This window comes from Nematolebias whitei, chromosome 10, assembly GCF_014905685.2.
Source record: "Nematolebias whitei isolate Nwh7 chromosome 10, NemWhi1, whole genome shotgun sequence".
Taxonomy (NCBI): domain Eukaryota; kingdom Metazoa; phylum Chordata; class Actinopteri; order Cyprinodontiformes; family Rivulidae; genus Nematolebias; species Nematolebias whitei.
In genome coordinates, this window is record NC_056507.1 from 26091707 (window position 1) to 26109376 (window position 17670).

The following is a 17670-nucleotide window of genomic DNA, read 5'->3' on the forward strand; positions in this document are numbered from 1 at the left end:
AGTGTGCAGCATGACAGAGGAGCTGACAGAGAGCAGAGCTATGACAGTAAGCTAAAATTAACAAAACTGTGGCTAAAAGCACAAATTTGCTAAACAGCAACTAGACAGTTATCAAAATAGGAAAAGTACAGCTAAAAGCTAAAAATAACCAAATGGCAGCTCAAAGCTAAAATTGGCAAAAAAATCATAGCCTTAAGCTCAAAGCAAATTTTGGCTAAACTATAGATTAAAGCTAAAATTAGCTAAATGGTATCCAAAAGCTAAATGTGGCAAAGCGGTAAAAGAAAGTTGAAGGTAGCTAAATTATAGTTAAAAGCTAACATTGGCAAACTGCAGCTAAATGCTAAAATTGAGTAGCAGTAACTGAAAGCTAAAATTAGCTACCACAGTTCCCTCTTTCATGTTTGTCTCTTCTGCTTCTTCTTGCATCCTGATGCAACGTTTGGAATATCTGTTCCGCTTGGAAAGCCTAGGGAGGGGACAGGAGGGAGGGGGGAGGGGGTTTCTATCCTCAAACACAGGTGGGGCTCTCTTGACCTCAGACCACCACCCCCCCGCCCCAGCTGTGAAGTGGTTGGCCATCTGATCCTCCATTAAACCCTGATAATTATGGATATGTCTTTTTCAAACCTGATCTGCAAAGAAAGATTGGGGGGGGGGGGGGGGTGTCTAACTGAGCTGTAGCCGGGGTATTTGTTTGTTTGTTTGTTTGTTTGTTTGTTTACAATCACTTGAGGCGCAACAACTTTTCATTGCCTGATTTTAGCTGATACAAAACTGCTGAATTCATTTCTTGACTGCCTGCTGCCACAGACAAAAAGGGCAATCATGTTTAAGCGTCTGTCTGTTAGCAAAATATCTCATGAACCACTGGATGAATTTTAATCAACCTTCCTGTGAGTAATCACTGGGTGTGATTCTACAACTGATGACCGTTCGGGTTCAACACAATTCTAGATGGCCGCCACAGGAGACTGAGTTTGGAAACCACACAAATGGCTGTAGCTCAGTTGCTTTAACAGATACGGGATTAAAATTCGGTATGGTGGTAGCTGAGACTGCTCCTCAGCTCAAATTCTAAGAGCTATCAGCTCACTTGAGTGCTGCTCTGAAAATGCTGCACATTAACTATTGGAATCAACTGCATCTGTCTGTTAGCAAAATATCTCATGAACCACTGGGCTGATTTTTTATGACACTTTCACATTTAGATACATCAACACGTGATCAACCTCTGGAGTCGACCCAATTCAAGATGGCCACCACAGCTGGCTGATTTATAAAACAACACAAAATACTGTAGCCTAAAATGTCAATAGTACAGATAGAGAGCTCAAATTTGGTGTGGTAGTAGCTGAGAGTCATCCTTAACACATCCTCCGAGGGCTGACAGATCTCGCAGCGTTGCCTCAGACATTTGCAGGAATTGATGAAAGTGGCTCAATTTCCTTTTCATCAGGACGATTTCATAAAAAGCGGTGATTTCTATTTTAAGAGCTTTTTTTTTTTTTTTTTTTTTTTTTAAACAGCTGCATAAACATGTGAAACTGCGCCTCCTTTTTTATTCTGCAGAAGATCTGAGCGCGCAACTGCCGGAGCAGGCGGTGGAAGGGGGGCTCGGAGGGGGGGGTTCGGGGGGGCTGTTGTGGGATTTGGGGGCTTCCACGCAGCGTCACGCAGAGTCGATGATCGTCTCCCTCACAGTTTGTAACAAACCATTGCTGAGGATCCAGACAGCAGCAGCAGGACTCCTCTCCTCTCTGGACCTCATGTCTCATCATCATGGCTCCGCTCAGATCCACTTCCTGTGAAATGAGTGGACGTTTGCGCGTGCACGGACTGCACCGAGCCGCTGAGTGGATTTAAACTCGGATTGCTGTGATTCTTTTTTTTTTTTTTGTCCTTCTTCTTTTTTGTGTTAAAGAGGAGTCGCTCCTGTTTGCAGTCCTCCGGGTTCCTGCAGAACTCCAGAGCCCATGCAGTCTCAAAGGTAACACAAATCTGCTCAGTTTGGAGCTTTTGCTTAAAAAATAAAATAAGTGACCTAAATGTGCATTTTCTTTCTAATTATGTATAGCATCCAAAAAGCTGGATGCCTCAGTTAAAATAAATAATTGTATTAATGGCACATCCAGGGTTTGATGTGCAGAGATCCTGCAGGCTGCAGAGCCTCACCTGTTACAGCCTGACAGCTCCAATTAGTCCTCGTTCCCTGACAGCTTCTCCTCTCCTGGCTGGAGGTTTAACAGGCGCCATCTGTTGGAGGGGGAGGTAAAAGGAGGAGGCTGTCAGGTAGATGTGAAAATGCAGCTGCTGCACCCGGTGAGACAGGTCCAGATGTGTGTCCTCCTCACACAGTAAGTGTTTAAACTGAGGCCTCCTGGCAACACGGAGCAGATTTCAGTGGAATAAAGGGTCAGGATTTAAGAGACCCTGAAGTGCACCTGCTGCACGTGGAGCGTCCCGATGTGTCTTCAGACTGGAGAACCTTGTTGATGTTTTTATTCATGGTTAAACTGTGTGACGAGCAGCCATTTTATTCAGGGCAGCTCAGGTTCCAGCCTTGTGCTGTGTTCGTAGATGTGACAAAAATTAGACCCGTGGTCTCCGGTTGTCTTTGAAAATCAATTTGTCCTTAAATGGAGAGTTCAGACTTTTTTCAAGTGGCATTCTGGGGAAACATTGAACGTTATAGCATCCGATCTGTTGTAGATAGCTCGTTTACGGAAGACTATAAGGACCACTGTTAATCACATTTTTCTTTGTCTTCTTCAGAATTCTGAGATTAAATTCAAAATTCTGACATGTTTGTTTTTATTTTATTATTTTAATTTTGTGATTAAAATCAGAATTCTGACTTTCATCTCAAAATTCCAAGAAAAAACAAACAAACAAAAAATAACATGACCCGACTGGATGAGCTGAGTTTAGAGAAAATACCATTTAAATCTGACCCAATGACACGTTTTGTAGAGATGAGACTGGAACACAGAAGTTGAAGCCATAAAGTACAAACGCCTCGATGCTGCATCTTTTTTAAGCCCCGCCCCTCCATGTAAATGAATGTGTTATAAAAATAAAAATAAAATACACTCTATAAACTTTGTCAGGTGTACTTTTTTTTCACGTAGCTCCTTGTTAAATGCACATCTTCTAAACATTTAGCGCCAATTTGTCACTCGAGGTTTGAAAACAGTGTCATGTGACAGTGTGTGCATGTGCATGCCGGACTTTCACGAGCGATACAGAACCACGTCGCCCATAAACTGGACATCTTTGCTCCAGTTTTAAACGGTAAACGTTAACGAGTCTTTGTTTATGTTGAGGATCTGACTGACGTGCCAACAGCTAGTCTGAGCAAGTCCAAGGTGGCTTGCTGCCATCTTTTAAAAAAAATGAATACAGTTTCTAAACATTTATAAAGTTGTTTATGCAAATCTTTGCGTTGCTGTCAGTTTTGAATTCCAGTTTTTACACACGTTTGTGTACATTTGCAGCATAAATAGCAGCAGAAGCAAATTTTAGGACCTTTCTTTAATAGATTATATTTATTTTTAAACTGCATTAGCTATGCCTCTATTTTAGTTGCACGCAGACTAGCCTTTAGCTTGTCAATCTGGTCAGTTTAATTTATTTGTGTAAACTGAGGTCATTCAAAACATCATCTACAACAGGTAAGATATAAACTGTTCGTAACCTTTCTGCAGAGCCCCAAGTGAAAAGGTCTGTTACAGATGTGTTATTTTGTTGCACTGAAGATAATTTTGAACCATTTGAATAGAAGTAATTTTCCACTTGTTTTGAAATCTGCAGGTGAAAATGATCATGAGCAACATTTAGCTTTAATTCAATGGCTCTTTGTTTGTTTTTCACCCAACACTTCATGGGCAAGTTAACACATCAAAGCTCGCTGAGCATATTTATCTGAATCATTTCAGCGAGCAGCTCAGACCTTTCAGCTGCGCTCGCTCATTCTGACGTGAAGGCTTGGCATGTTGGGGGCCACCCCTGTGGAGAACGTGTGCAGGCCCAGACCTCGTCGTACCAGAACAGATCCATCACCCATGATGAGGGGACAGCAAACCGCAGAGACGCTCCCCGCTCTGTGGAAAAATACTGTACGGCCTGAGCACGCCGCCATCCGTCAGCTGGTATTTCAGCTGGAATGGCAATGAAAGGCACGGCTAATGTAGCATCTGGCAATCAAAAGAGGGAATGTGGGGGCGGGGGCAACATCTGCTTTACTGGTCATTGGAGCAATGCTGGTCAGCTCTGTTAGAAAAAAATCTCATATTTCAAAGAAAATCCTTCTAAGAGCTGCTGTCAATCAAATTTAAAATCCTTAATCTTATTTAAATATTGTTAATTAAATCACAAGCGGTATCCTTCACAGGTGATGGACACAGATTAATCTGTCAAGATTTTGTGGAGATAAGGTTAAAATATATTTTATATGTGTGGCTTCAGGAAACTTTAAACTTGAGTTGTTTGTTTGTTTGCTACAGTACGTCCATATGTGAGTCTCAGTTGAAAGAGGTACAAGCATTTATTTGCAAAAACTGGAGCATATAACAGCAGTCTTATGATGGAATTTGAACACAATCTACTTGTCACTTTTTGTAGATTCATTTAATCTTGGTCCTTAACTGCTGTCATGAGATTTTATTGTCTATATTTTGAATAAATTTTGCATATTTACCAGGGGCGATTCTAGAATCTGACTTTTAGGGGTGCTTAGCCCCCAATGCTGATAATGGCTCTTGGTTTGAACAACATGGTGGCTGTTGGCATCAGAAGCATTCATAATGTGGAGGTGACACACTGGTGGGGGGACCTCCCCCAGAAAAATTTGAATAACATAGATGCCATTTCCTGCATTTTGGTGTATTTTAACGAGTTGTTAAACATCTACGTCAGGGTTTCCTAACACTGGGCCTTGAGGAACACCACCCTGCGTGTTTTAGTTGTTTCCTTGCTTTGATACACCTGATTTTAATGAATGGGTGCTTAACAGGCTTTAGCAGAACTTGAGGAAGTAATAAAATCACTGAATCAGGTGTGTTGGAGCAGGGAAACAACTAAAACATGCAGGATGGCATTCCTCAAGGACCATGGTTGGGAACCACTGATCTGTGTTTATCTACATAAGTAAAGACTTGATTCAATGACTATTTTAGAGAGCTCAGTCGGCACAACAAGAAGTAGCACTAAGCTACGTGTAATACAGACGCGCTAGCTAAGATGCTACAGACGTAGCACTCTGCTTTACAACCTAATAAACACTTTTTATAAAAATCAGTTTAGTGTTAACTGATCACAACAAACAAAGACTAAACTTATGCAACCAAAAGTTGCAACATAGCTACATATTTACACGCAAAACACACAAAACAAAGCACAACTAACTTTAACCTTTAATTTAACCATTACGTATACAATGTAATCATGACAAAATAATTTACCTGCAGTTACCTTCGTACAGATCATGATCAGAACATGTGGTACTTCCTGTTTATCACGTTGTGTTCAGCTGATCATGAGGTCGACCACAGGACTTTATCATCTTTTGCATTTTTCCAGACTCAGTTAATAAACTGTATTCCCCCCTCTAAAGCAGGATATTGAACTAAACTTCTCAGGGGGCACAGTTTCTTAAAGCCAGCAGCTCAGGGGCCGGACATCCAGCAATTAAAGTCATTATGTAAATAAAACAAGTAAAAGTTTGTTTTGTTGCATTGAATCATAAATGCAATAAACAGAACCCAAAACCAAAACCCAGAACTGTCTAAAAAATGTAACTTTGTTTTTCAGGGGTGCTGCGTAAAAACTTAGGGGTGCTTGAGCACCCCCAAAACGAGGCTAAAATCACCACTGATATTTACCCCACCCACCTCAAACCATATTTAACAAGATTAACTGATCTAATCTGTTTCTTGAATAAACTTTCTTGTCAACGTACGATGCCTAAATCTGTAGTAAACATGACAAATACTTCCCTGTTATAAACGTGAGAGCTTTCAGGGTCAGGAAAATATAGTTTTCACTGTCATCATCAACACAATAATCGATAAAGTGATAAGCAGATTGTATAAAAATAGAAAACATATTGCATCCACCCATGTGTCTTTTTTGTCACTGCGTTCCATCGTTTCATTGAAGTTAGTTATTTGCAGTGTGTGAAGGGTTTGATGCCAGTACGCATGCTTTTAATTAAATGGAAATGTTGTTTTGTAACTCATTATGCATGCACATGGTCCACAGCTTCACAGCAGATCTGTTTGGCTGAACATGTTGACTTGACTTGAGCTGAAAAGAATACACAAGTGAGCAAAATCTAGCCTGAGGGCCAAAAGTGGTCATGGACGACCTCACGTCTTACACATCCAAGGACGAGTTTACACTACCATGTTTACTAAAGATGAGATGTTTCTTGTTGCGTTTGCACATCCCGTTCACACAGAATGTGATTTTTGGTGGGGGAAAAACATTAAAACACTTTTATTAATAGATAAGGGAAGGGATTAGCTTTTAACACCTGAACAAAGAAAACGTCGTTGTTGTTTTCCATGTCTGTCCTGCTTCTTCGCTGTCCTGTAGCCGTTCAACTTTGATCATTGGCTGAAAAAGTTGCTCACTGAAAGAAAATTGTAAGAAAATTAAAGCGACAACCGTTTTAGGATAATCTTTAGGTGAGATTGTTTTGATTGTAATTATTTGATATGTTGGCCGTGTGCATGTTTTCATCGTAGATATTTTAACAATTTGGAAGAAAAGTGTGGACATGTTTTTTTTTAATAATAATGTTAATATCGGATTTTTTTTTAAATATCTAGAGTATTGTGAACAGAGTAGGCATAAGCTGTGATTTTCTAGGTTGCTGTTACCCATAATTGTAATGGGGGGGTGGGGGGGGGGGGTATTAATTTTTTTTAAAAGATAGGGAAATGAATATAAATATTTATTTTCCTTTTCTTTGAAAAAATATATAAAAAAATAAAATTTTCACAATAAGTATATTGAATTTGCCAAAAAAAAGTGTTTAATGGGACATTTTCTAAGTTAGCCACCAGCTACAGCTAACAATGCTGCTACATTTATAATTTGTCCATGAAACCCAATGAATCCAATCAGCTACTCAGACTGTCTTAAAGACTTGAAAACCTGGATGACCCTAAAAAAATCTTTATTTTCAATACAGACAAGACTGAGGTTTTAATTTATGGACCTGAACATCTTATAAATTAATTTCTAAGTCTTTCGCCCTCTTTGGATGGCCTTAATCTGGCCTCTAGTTCTAATATTTGTGTTATTTTTGATCAGGGCATGTTTTTTATCCCCCCCACATTAAGAAAAACATTACTAGAACCACCTTCTTCCACCTGCGTAATATCCCTAAAATTAGAAACAGCTTATCTAACTGGTTCATTTGTTACATCTAGACTGGACTATTGCAATGGTTTGTTATGCTGCTGCCAGAGTCTTTACTGGAGTTACTGGGAGAGACCATATCTCTCCAGTTTTAGCTTCTCTCCATTGGCTCCCTGTCAAATCAAGAACTGCATTCAAAATCTTACTTCTAACCTACAAAGCCCTCAACAACCTAGCTCCATCTTATATTACAGATCTTATTGTTCCATATTTTCCAAACAGAGCACTTCTCTCGGGCTGCAGGTTTACTTGTGGTTCCTAGAGTTTCCTAAAGCAGAATGGGAGGAAAATATTTCAGTTATCAGCTCCTCTCTTGTGGAACCAACTTCCAGTTTCTGTCCATGAGGCTGACACATTGTCCAGTTTTAAGACTGGGCTCAAGACTTTCCTTTTGGATAACGGGTTGGCTTGTTATGTTGCTATAGACTTAAGACAAATTGACCTAATTTCCTTAAATGAATTGTTAAAATTGAATAGTTTTCTTTTGATACTATTTCTATCGTAACATTCTCGACCTGCCATTGTGTATCTGTTCCTGCCAAACCAGCTGTTCAAAGCAGATGTTCACTTGTTCTGAGCCTGGTTCTGTTAAAGGTTTCTTCCTCATGAGGGAGTTTTTCCTTTCCACTGTCGCCTTCATGCTTGCTCAAGATGAGAGTTCTGTGATGGAGATCAGCACAAAGCAGTCTGCTCCTCAGATAAAAACAATGCTATTAACTAAATTTTTATATATGAATGTTTCTGTTCAGTGCCCTGAGATGACTTCTGTTGTGACTTGGCACTACATAAATAAACTGAACTGAAAATTAAATAGCTAATGCTAGGGAGGAAGCCATAGTCAGCGGTATTAACAAATATATATCTAGAATATAATGTATTGCAAAATACTGACGTTGAACATGCTCATTAATAAAAATGTTTGATTATCGAGCTAACCATCTTTTCAATGATATAAAACTAAAGAGGCCTTAAAGTTTTATTTGCAACAACTGCTTGAAAAACACTTTTGCTTTCTGGGTTAATATGTAATTTGAATAATTTAATTAAATCATTATGTCTCCAGAAAACAATATGATGCCCACCTCTGTTTCTTTTTGTTCGTTTTCCCCTCATACATTGAGCTGACAGTATGAAAACAAAGCTTTCTTTGCTCGTGACGTTAGGAGGACCGCACTTTGTAGGTCGTTAAAAGTCGAACAAGTCTGCACATTGACGTGTAATGTGAGATCTGGAGAGGGGGCGGGGCTGAGGCTCTAGCCGGCGGCGGTGATTGGTGGAGAGTGTCCGTGGCACCGCCTCCACTCCTCGGGAGGAACGGAGCTCCGCAGCTCTCAGCGCGCGCAGCGTCTTCTTTGAGCTGCTCTGTTTCGGAGGAAAGGGTCAGCTTGTAACCAGGCAGGGATGAGAGCACCGTGGACTGTTTTCTTGTTTTTCTCGTCGCTGGAGCTCCAGTTAACTTTCCCCACCTGTTTTTGTTTTAATGCTGCCTGAGCAGGGAGAGGAGTGAAGCGCGACCCCGAGCTGGATGGATGGTTATGGGGGAAAGAGGGAGACCCTCCTCGGTGCTTGAAGTGTGCAGAGTCCTCGCTGTGCTTTTCTCACTTTTCCCCTCCGGTAAGACCCACAAACTGTGTTACACTCAGGTCTTCGATAAGCCACCATCATGTTACCTCACACAGACACGGATAAAATAACGTTTTTTGTCAAGAAGAGGTTTGTTTTTATCTTAATTGAGTCGCTAGCTAACTTTTCCAGACGTTAAATTTCTCCAGGGTTGCCAGGTTCCCCCAAACACTGACACAAATCCGAAGCGATAAAAAAAAAAGAAAGAAAACTAAACCCTTAAAGTCACATTGTTATTAAATTTATAAGTGTGTGTTTATTCGTGTCGTTATAATTCTTGTGAATTTGGGCAATTATGTGAAATTAAACTGATTTAGAGACAAATATTTACGTGTAGTAAGCAGATGGGGGGGGGGGGGTGTAGGTCAGACTCTTGTTTTTGATCAAGTGTTGGTTTTTATTTGTTTTTGTTGGAGAAAAAGGTCATTTTAAAGCTGCTGCAGCTCTTTAATGCTGTTATGTTTTGGGGGATGGACCAGGTTTCATTAACCTTTTTTAAAAAATAGTGTTTTTATTTTATTTGTGTAGTTTAGGAGAAGATTAGACTTATTCTCTATTTATGTTCGTGTTGCCACACTAAAGATTTTTGTGGTTCTTTTAAAACAAAAGCTTAGATTACCTTTAAATCTGTCTTTAAGAAAACCCTTTGGATAACTATATATATATATGTATATTTATTTAAAAAAACAGTATTAAAGCTGATGCAACTGCATTTAGTTTATACAGTTTAAAACATTTTCAGTCAGGGCAGGTATATTACACTTTATTCAAAATGTACTTTTAAGCAATTGCCATAAGCAGCTGTTTTATTTATTTATTAATATTTATATATTTCAGTAGAAACAAAACTAAACCCAAACAATTCAATTTTCCAAACCTGGTAACTTACTTTGATTTATAAACCAAAACGAACACATTTAGTACCAAAATTGTTCGATCCAAATTTAAATCCTCTCACAGGAACACAGTATTGAAAATGATTGTTTTTTTTTTTGTATTTACAGGTAAGTGTGGTAAAAAGATAACGGGAATAATATTGTGTTCACATTTTCCCCCCTTTTTTTGCTTTTTGATCAGCTAAAATTAAAAAAAATGTTTAAAAAGCAAAAGTTTTCTTCAATTTTTTTGTGTAATTTAATAGTTGGACATAGTCAAAGTCGTGTTCTCTGTTGGTTCATTCACTCCCCTAAAACTAATAAAAGACGAAGCTCAGATAGTTGAGATCAAGATGAGTTTATTTCCAGCTGTCAGGTGGTTGTAAAGGCCTGAGTGGTGTTAGGGTTGCAGCAAAGCTTTTCAGACAAATACTGTCTAAAGTGTGACTTCAAAGTGTCCGTGCAGCTTCCCCCACCGAGACTCCGGGTGAGAGAGCTTGCAAATAAATGCTTTATTAGTCAAACGTGGTGTCGCAACGAGGCAGCGTGGAAGATTTGTATAAAGGGTTGGCTGTAAAAGGATTCAGACATGCAGGGGTGGTTATCTGTGAAGATGAAAATCCAGAATGATGTTTTAATGTGAAGTTAAAGCCTGTAGGCATGAGAGGGAACTCAATGTCCTCTTTTACTTTTTACAGGACCATTGGTAAATTTATTCTAAACGATGGTCACTCAGATACTCAACAGGATGTCAAACATGCTTAGTTTTTATTGTTATGCAAAGTCATTAGTTTCATTGTTTTTATTTGACATTTATGAGTCTGTATGAGAAACACGAGGATCTAACATGGCCAAAAGAACTGCTTCCACAGTTCCTGGACATCTTGACTCCCTGTCCTCTCTAATCTGTCCCTCCCAGTGAGTCTGCAGTGCAAGATCCAGAAGTGCAACACTGAGTATTTGACCTCGCCCTTGAACTCTGGACCGGAGAAGGACACGTGCGCGGCGCTGCGAGTCTACTACAGCTGCGTGGTCCGGACGACGCGCTCCTGCAGGGGCGACCTGTCGTATCACGCCACCAAGCATGGCATCGAGGACTTGATGAAACAGAACAACTGCTCGAAGGACGGGCCCACGTCCCCGCCTCGGGCCAGGACCCCGCTTCCTCCGCCGCCGCTTCCTCCGGTCCTGACCGACAGCCAGGAGCGCTCCGATGGGCCCGAGGTGTGCCACTACGAGCGCAGTCTTCCGCGCAACACGGCATCGCCCAACTACACCCATTGCGGCTTCTTCGGGGACCCGCACCTGCGGACGTTTGGCGACGACTTTCAGACGTGTAGGGTGGAAGGATCCTGGCCCCTGATCCACAACAAGTTCCTGTCGGTGCAGGTGACCAACTCCCCTGTGCTGCCAGGCTCGATGGCCACAGCAACGAGCAAGGTGAGAGTTGTCTGCTCCTCTTCCTCGACGCTCGAATGCACCGGTGTAGAAAAGTGGCTACTTGATATTTTTACTGTACTCGTCTTTATTCCATCTAAACCATGAAATGAAGAAGTAATCTTTGCAACTGGTCCTCCACATCAACAAAAAAGGTTCAATCGTGTCATCTGGACCAGTTTCTTTAAGTGAGAGACATTTCGTCCCCCCTCCAGAGGACTTCCTCAGTCTACAGCCAGATCTGTCCCATAGGTTGTTGGGGATCCTGCCACTGTTGACCTGTATGAAAACATTTGGATAACTCCAACTTTATCCTGATGTCAATGAAGTGTCCAGTGTTTTGTTTTCAATATCTATAAAGGAAATATGATTTGTTTAGCTTTATTTGATCCAAATTATTGGTTGATATTCCTTCCAGGGTCGAGTGTAGCAACAGATCAATACAGGGTTGTACAATAAGAAGGGCCAACAAACAAACAAACAAACAAAGACAAATTGTTAGGGATGCACAATATTATCGGCATGGTATCGGTGTCGGCTGATATTAAAGATAAAGTGAAATATCGGACATTCCATCAGAAAAACTCACCGACATAAAATGCTTGTGTTTTAAGTTGATTTTTAATTTTAAGAAACTGCCAAGTGTATCTATTAATGCATTACTACTTATGCACTTTTCAGTTGTTGCTTGTGAACAGGTTGAGTTTGGATTTGTGAAAATGTATTAATTTGCACTGTTCCAGTGTTGTCATTGTGTTAGAGAGAGTAAATGTCATGAATACATTTGACTTTAAACATAATCCAAGTTGAAGTGTTGCATCATTTTCAGACCCTTTTTGGCATCTGCATGTGGTAGCAGGTCAAACTGACAAACACCATGCAGAATAATGTAGTATTTTAACTCCACAGCAGAGAAAGCTATGTCGTCTCTGTAAGTAGGTCTAGGAAAAAAGATCAGTATTGGTTATCGGCCAAATAAGTTTTAACATATCGGCCAAAAATCCAATATCGTGCATACCTAACAAATTGTAAATGTTACTTGTACTATGACCATTTTTAAATCTAAAACCAAATTTTTGAGTATTTCTGTCTTAAAATCCTAAACACTATGTTATAATTGAGTGTTGGATGGTTTTTGTCCCCAGTTGCAGAGCAACGGGGGAATTAAAAATACCCTCTCTCGGTTCATCTAGCCATGAATGTTGTGAAAATGATAACTTGAATAATAAACGAGGTGCGACTTCCATTTTTGATGTGTGGCTGCACACAGAAAGGTTCATTTTGAAAATTGGGTTGTCACCTCTAAATCCAAGATGGCCACCACCATATCTCTTGACTGTGGTGGCTAAAGATAAATGTATAGTGGCCAAAGCCACCACTGGCCACCCCCTGGCTCTGCCACTGAACCTGGTGGTGGATGAAATTGCTCCCTCCTCCACTCTCCAGCATCCGTCATTTCTCTGCCTGTGACAATCAAAAATAAAACCTACCTCTCTTCTTATTCGCAGTGTAACTCCTGCTTGAATGTGTTGCATAAAAAAACCCAATAACTTGAACTTCCTGTTCAATTCCTGTCTAGAAAAATGTTCCTCAAACTACAAACATTCACTGTTCAAATTATTGCTTTCAAAATTCAAAGTGTAGCTGTTTTTGCAGTCCGTTGAAAACATACCGACTTTGTTTTGATCAAAAATGACTTTTTTTCTTCACCTTTGTTTCTTTGTTTCGCATCGTTGCTTCGTATTCCTGGATCCGGACTACCGGTCAGTCGACAAACACGATTCAAACTCTGCAACTTCTTTGCGACTTCCATTTTATTTTGGTGACATTTTCTGCAAGTTTCCTAAAGTCTTCCTGAACACGAAGCGGTCCAATGTTTTGGTTCGTGTTTTCTCTTTCGTGTGGTCGGACTGTTAACAGCTGCAGCTCCTCTTGTCAAACGCCGGGTTCTGGTTAGTGTTTGGATCTGTTCCAGAACGACGGGTCGAGCCGCCACAAAGACCTTTAAGCTTTTCTAAACGACGCGTCAGAAGCGGTTCAGCGTCGGACGTTAACGCGAGGCTCGTCGTGAGCCTGATGCTTGGGCTCCTCCATGACTGCGCTTCAATCTTTATCAGCAGGACACACGTGGTTCTGGTTGTTTAATGGAGCGGCGGTTTGTTTGGACGTCTTGTAGTAAAAGTCCACCCAGATTTGGCAGAACTTCAGCAGCAAATGTGAAGCGTTTAGACGGAGGTATAAAAGAAGTCAAACACATTTGTAGAGGCTGTAATTTTCTGTCATCAAGGTTTCTTAATGACGCTTATTAGACATTTGTGAGTTATTTAGCTTTTAAAGTAATTACATTCTCTGTTGCTATTCTTGGAATCAAATGAGAGTTCTTTATTATTTTTTTTAAGAGTACAAGATTTTTGGACTAAAGGGGTAAAACAAAGCAGCAGCAGCGAGTGGCACCTGTGCAAACAGGAAGGTGGATTATTTTCACTGCAGCGACTCAAACCGACGCTCGAGTCGTGTTTAGTTTCAGTCGGACCTTAAGATCCAAGCAGGAGCGTTCTGCTGCTTCCTCGGACAGTGGCTCAGTGGTGTCCCGTGAAGCCACGCCTGCAGAGTCGTGACCGGTCCCACTTGATTAGCTCCAGAGTATCTGGCCCCCCACCACCCCCAACCCCCCCACCCCCACCCACCGGAGCAGAGCAGAGCTCCGGGGGTTAACAGGCAGCGCTATGAATAGTTCGTCTTTGTGTCTGCAAACTGAGGCCTGACTTTACACGGCTGAGACTCGTGTTTTTATGGAGGGCGTTTACCTTGCCCCCCACCACCACCACCACCACCACCCCCTGCATTGAGCCAGCCCTGGAACGTGACACTTGAGTGGGGTGGAGGGGGGCGTATGTGGCGCAGGTTAGCACGAACCTGTTCTCAGCGCAAAGCTAAACGCATCCATTTTTTAAATTCTGTGGATTTACCGTTCCTGAACTGCACGGAGTGGATCGTTGTTGACCCGTTGGTTGATTTCGGCTCATGTGTGTTTCCCTCTCGCCCCTGCAGCTGACAATCATCTTCAGGAGTTTCCAGAAATGCGTGGAGCAGAAAACGTACCACGCCGAGACGGACGAGCTGCCCGCCGCCTTCGCCGACGGCTCCAAGAACGGAGGCGACCCCAACGGAGGCAACACCCTGCGCGTGGTGGAGAAGGTCCCCGGGCAGCACGTGGAGATCCAGGCCAGGTACATCGGGACGACCATCGTGGTGCGGCAGGTCGGCCGCTACCTCACCTTTGCCGTGCGCATGCCCGAGGAGGTCGTGAACTCTGTGGAGGAAGGCGATAACCAGGACTTGTACTTGTGCCTCCACGGCTGTCCCTCCAACCAGCGCATCGACTTCAGGAACTTTAAAGCTGGAGCGGCGGAGGCTCACGGCACGGTCCGAACCAGGAGCGGCGCCGGGACGCACGGCTTCACCTACCAGTCGGCTAAGGCCAAGTGCAAAGAGCGCCTTCCAGTGGAGGATCTGTACTTCCAGTCCTGCGTGTTCGACCTCCTCTCCTCTGGAGACATAAACTTCACCATGGCGGCCTACTACGCCTTTGAGGATGTAAAAATGCTGCACTCCAACAGCAAAAGATACCACATCTATGAAAACAACGCTCTGAGCGCCGCCGCAAACCCACACAAAGACCCACGTGTGGTTTTCCTCCTGGCCGTCTTACTGTGGACCGCGTGTTGCACAGTCCCCCTGTAGTCTGTTCACACCGGTGTCTTCATGTCGTTTAGGTCAGTAGATGTTAAAGTAGCGTCTCTGTGTCGTGTACCAGCCTCACACTTCTGCCGTGGCTTTGTGTGTTGACCGGTGGTCTGAGCCCGCCCAGCTCCAGGTCTCATTTTAGTCGTGTAGCCTCATCTGGACGTCAGGCTGACAACAAGACGGGCTCACCTCCCGCCCGTCTATCATCACGTGCATTTAGCCGCTCTTAATCTTTGAACAGAGCAGCTCTGGATTTCTACCTGGGATTAAATCCCCACGTTCTCACCAGCGCTGCATGCCTGTGGGAAGCTGGACAAGATGATGTTTTGCAGAAAGAGGGGTTCACTGATCCCTCTCCTGCTGATCCGCACAATGGTGCCAAGCCAGGGAAGCTCTGCGTGGCTCGTGCGGCAAAGCTGGAGGACCTGACAGGAGCTTTTGTTAACCTTCTAGGCCAGAAGCAGCTCCATGTTTGATTAGTTTTCAGCTTTGGAGACAGAAAAACGGAGCTTTATGGAGGAAGCACCCAGCCAGAGGGATGTCAGAGCAGCGTCTCCAGCCGTCTGCTGTGGAGATTAATGGGTCACATTGTTAGAGTGTGTGTGTGTGTGTGTGTGTGTGCGCGTGTGTGTGTGCACTAGAACAATATGTGTGCCGAATCCAGCATCTGTGGTTAATTTTGTGTGTTTGAGAGTGCAGGAGTTTCCAGATTTGTATAAAAAGAGCACTCCGGTGGGAGACATTTTTCTCATTTTCTTTGTGTTGCACCCATTTTTTTTCTTTTTGTTGTTGCAGAAAACATAAAAAGACAGAGTCTGCTCAAACGGGCTCCATCGGCCAAATAGCAGACTCCAGTGGGAACTAATGTAAAGCGGCGTTTACATTAGTGCACGCACCAGTTTCAGGGACGTTAAAGGTCTCCTGCATTGTTGGAGCGGACGTGTCGATCAGCGTTCAGCTGCACCCATGTGAAGAACGTCTGTCAACAGGTGGAGCGGTGCAGAAACTGCTGTTCCACACGTCACCTTGAGTCAGTGACGCGTCCACAGACTTCCATTGTAACGACCCGGCTGAGCCGCAGTGACTAAGCAACGAGCAAATGTCTGGGAACGTGGCTTAAAAAAAACACACACAAAAAAACCGCGCTCTTGTGCCAAGGTTTGTGTCACGCCTGAGTTTTCATCTTGTAGCTCGGACGTTAGCAGGGTCTGTCTTTTTGTGTTTTGGTGATCAAATATAAAAACCACATCACGGTCCCTCAGCGTGCACGTCTTCCCCATAAACGCCGAAGCACGGTTCTACGGTCGCCTATCGATCACGCTGAGTTGGAGTTGCGTGCCGTTCGACAACCACACGACTGTGATGTTGAATCTTGTTAATAGACGTACTTTGTACTGCGTGTTTTACCAGTATCCGTGTATTTTGTGAAATTGTACATACGTGTCGTGATACTGTGTTGAATTTATCTCCAGTTTTGTACTAAATGTTTTGGTGAATGTGAGCATTTTGTATGTTTTGTTTGAAAAGGGACCCCCCTTTTTTTGTTCATTTCAACGACACGAGCGCCACAGAGCAGATCGATTGTCAGCGACGAGTCACTCGTTTTGTTTTTTTTTAAACAGCCCACCTTTCCTCAAAACGAGAGAATGTAGGAAGAAATGCTCTGCGGGGTTCATGTTTTTGACTTTAAAGCACTTTATGGGTTTTTTTTTAACTCTTGTTTTTGTGATTAAAATAATTTTTTTAAATCGTTGAATGGGATAAGCCTGAAAGATCAAAGTGTGTTTTTATGTAAATCATGTGGTTCCACGTGCCAGCTGTTGCTAATGTAAGTTATTTATTGAATAAAAGACCAAGTCTGTCAACTATGTTTAAAGGAAAGCCTTTTTTAAAAGCTGCTCTATAACCTGTGGTGTTGTGCTGCCCCCTGGTGGAGGCCTGTTGACCAGCAGCTGCATCAAGTTTTAGCTCCATCTGCCTGAATGAGTTTCAGTGCAGGTGTTTTCTATGATTGCTTTGCTGTGGCGGCCATCTTAGAAGTGTATCCAATGGATGATTTCTGAGAGTTTCATTAAAGTTCATCCTGCGGTTCTTCAGATGTGCAAACATGATTGTCCCCTCACCTTCAGCAGTTTGTTCATGCCCTTTAAGCCTTTTTAAAACTTCACAAGAAACTCATCAGAAGGCAGAATTCAGTCGAGCAGCAGATTTAACCCTCAAGTTGTTGGAAAAACTAAAATCTCCCTTCAGAGCACTGGACTTTGTTCCACGTCTCCTCACAAAGATGAGTTTGTTGGACTCAGAGGCAGCTCAAAGCTCAAGTGCTCTGTAAACATTTATTTACCAGTGCAAGTGAATGTTTTTATTCCAGCTGATTCCTTCTGCAGGTGTCACCACAGCAAACAAGTTCACAAAACATTTGGACACCAAATGCTCCTGGCCTCAAATCCAAAACTGCAGCGCTGACCACCAGACTGCCCCCACACCCTCCACTGAAAGTAGTTCAAGCTTCTCGGGCAATAAAAAGACAAATATGACCAGATGAGCCATAGCATATTTA

General features: G+C 42.4%; 1 protein-coding gene across 1 annotated transcript; it reads left to right on the top strand.

Annotated features, from left to right (window-relative positions):
* Nucleotides 1–1735: 1735 nt before the first annotated feature.
* On the top strand, nucleotides 1736–16960 carry rgma (repulsive guidance molecule BMP co-receptor a). Its single transcript, XM_037683515.1, has 4 exons — nucleotides 1736–1990; nucleotides 8924–9042; nucleotides 10846–11366; nucleotides 14415–16960. The coding sequence occupies exons 1-4, from the start codon at nucleotides 1977–1979 to the stop codon at nucleotides 15105–15107; spliced, it is 1347 nt and encodes a 448-aa protein (XP_037539443.1). The 5' UTR covers nucleotides 1736–1976; the 3' UTR covers nucleotides 15108–16960.
* The last annotated feature ends 710 nt before the right edge of the window (nucleotides 16961–17670 follow it).

Coding starts and splice junctions, on each gene's coding strand:
- rgma (XM_037683515.1), top strand. Junction 9,043..10,845: donor TTTCTCACTTTTCCCCTCCG/GTAAGACCCACA, acceptor TGTCCCTCCCAG/TGAGTCTGCAGTGCAAGATC. Junction 11,367..14,414: donor TGGCCACAGCAACGAGCAAG/GTGAGAGTTGTC, acceptor TCGCCCCTGCAG/CTGACAATCATCTTCAGGAG.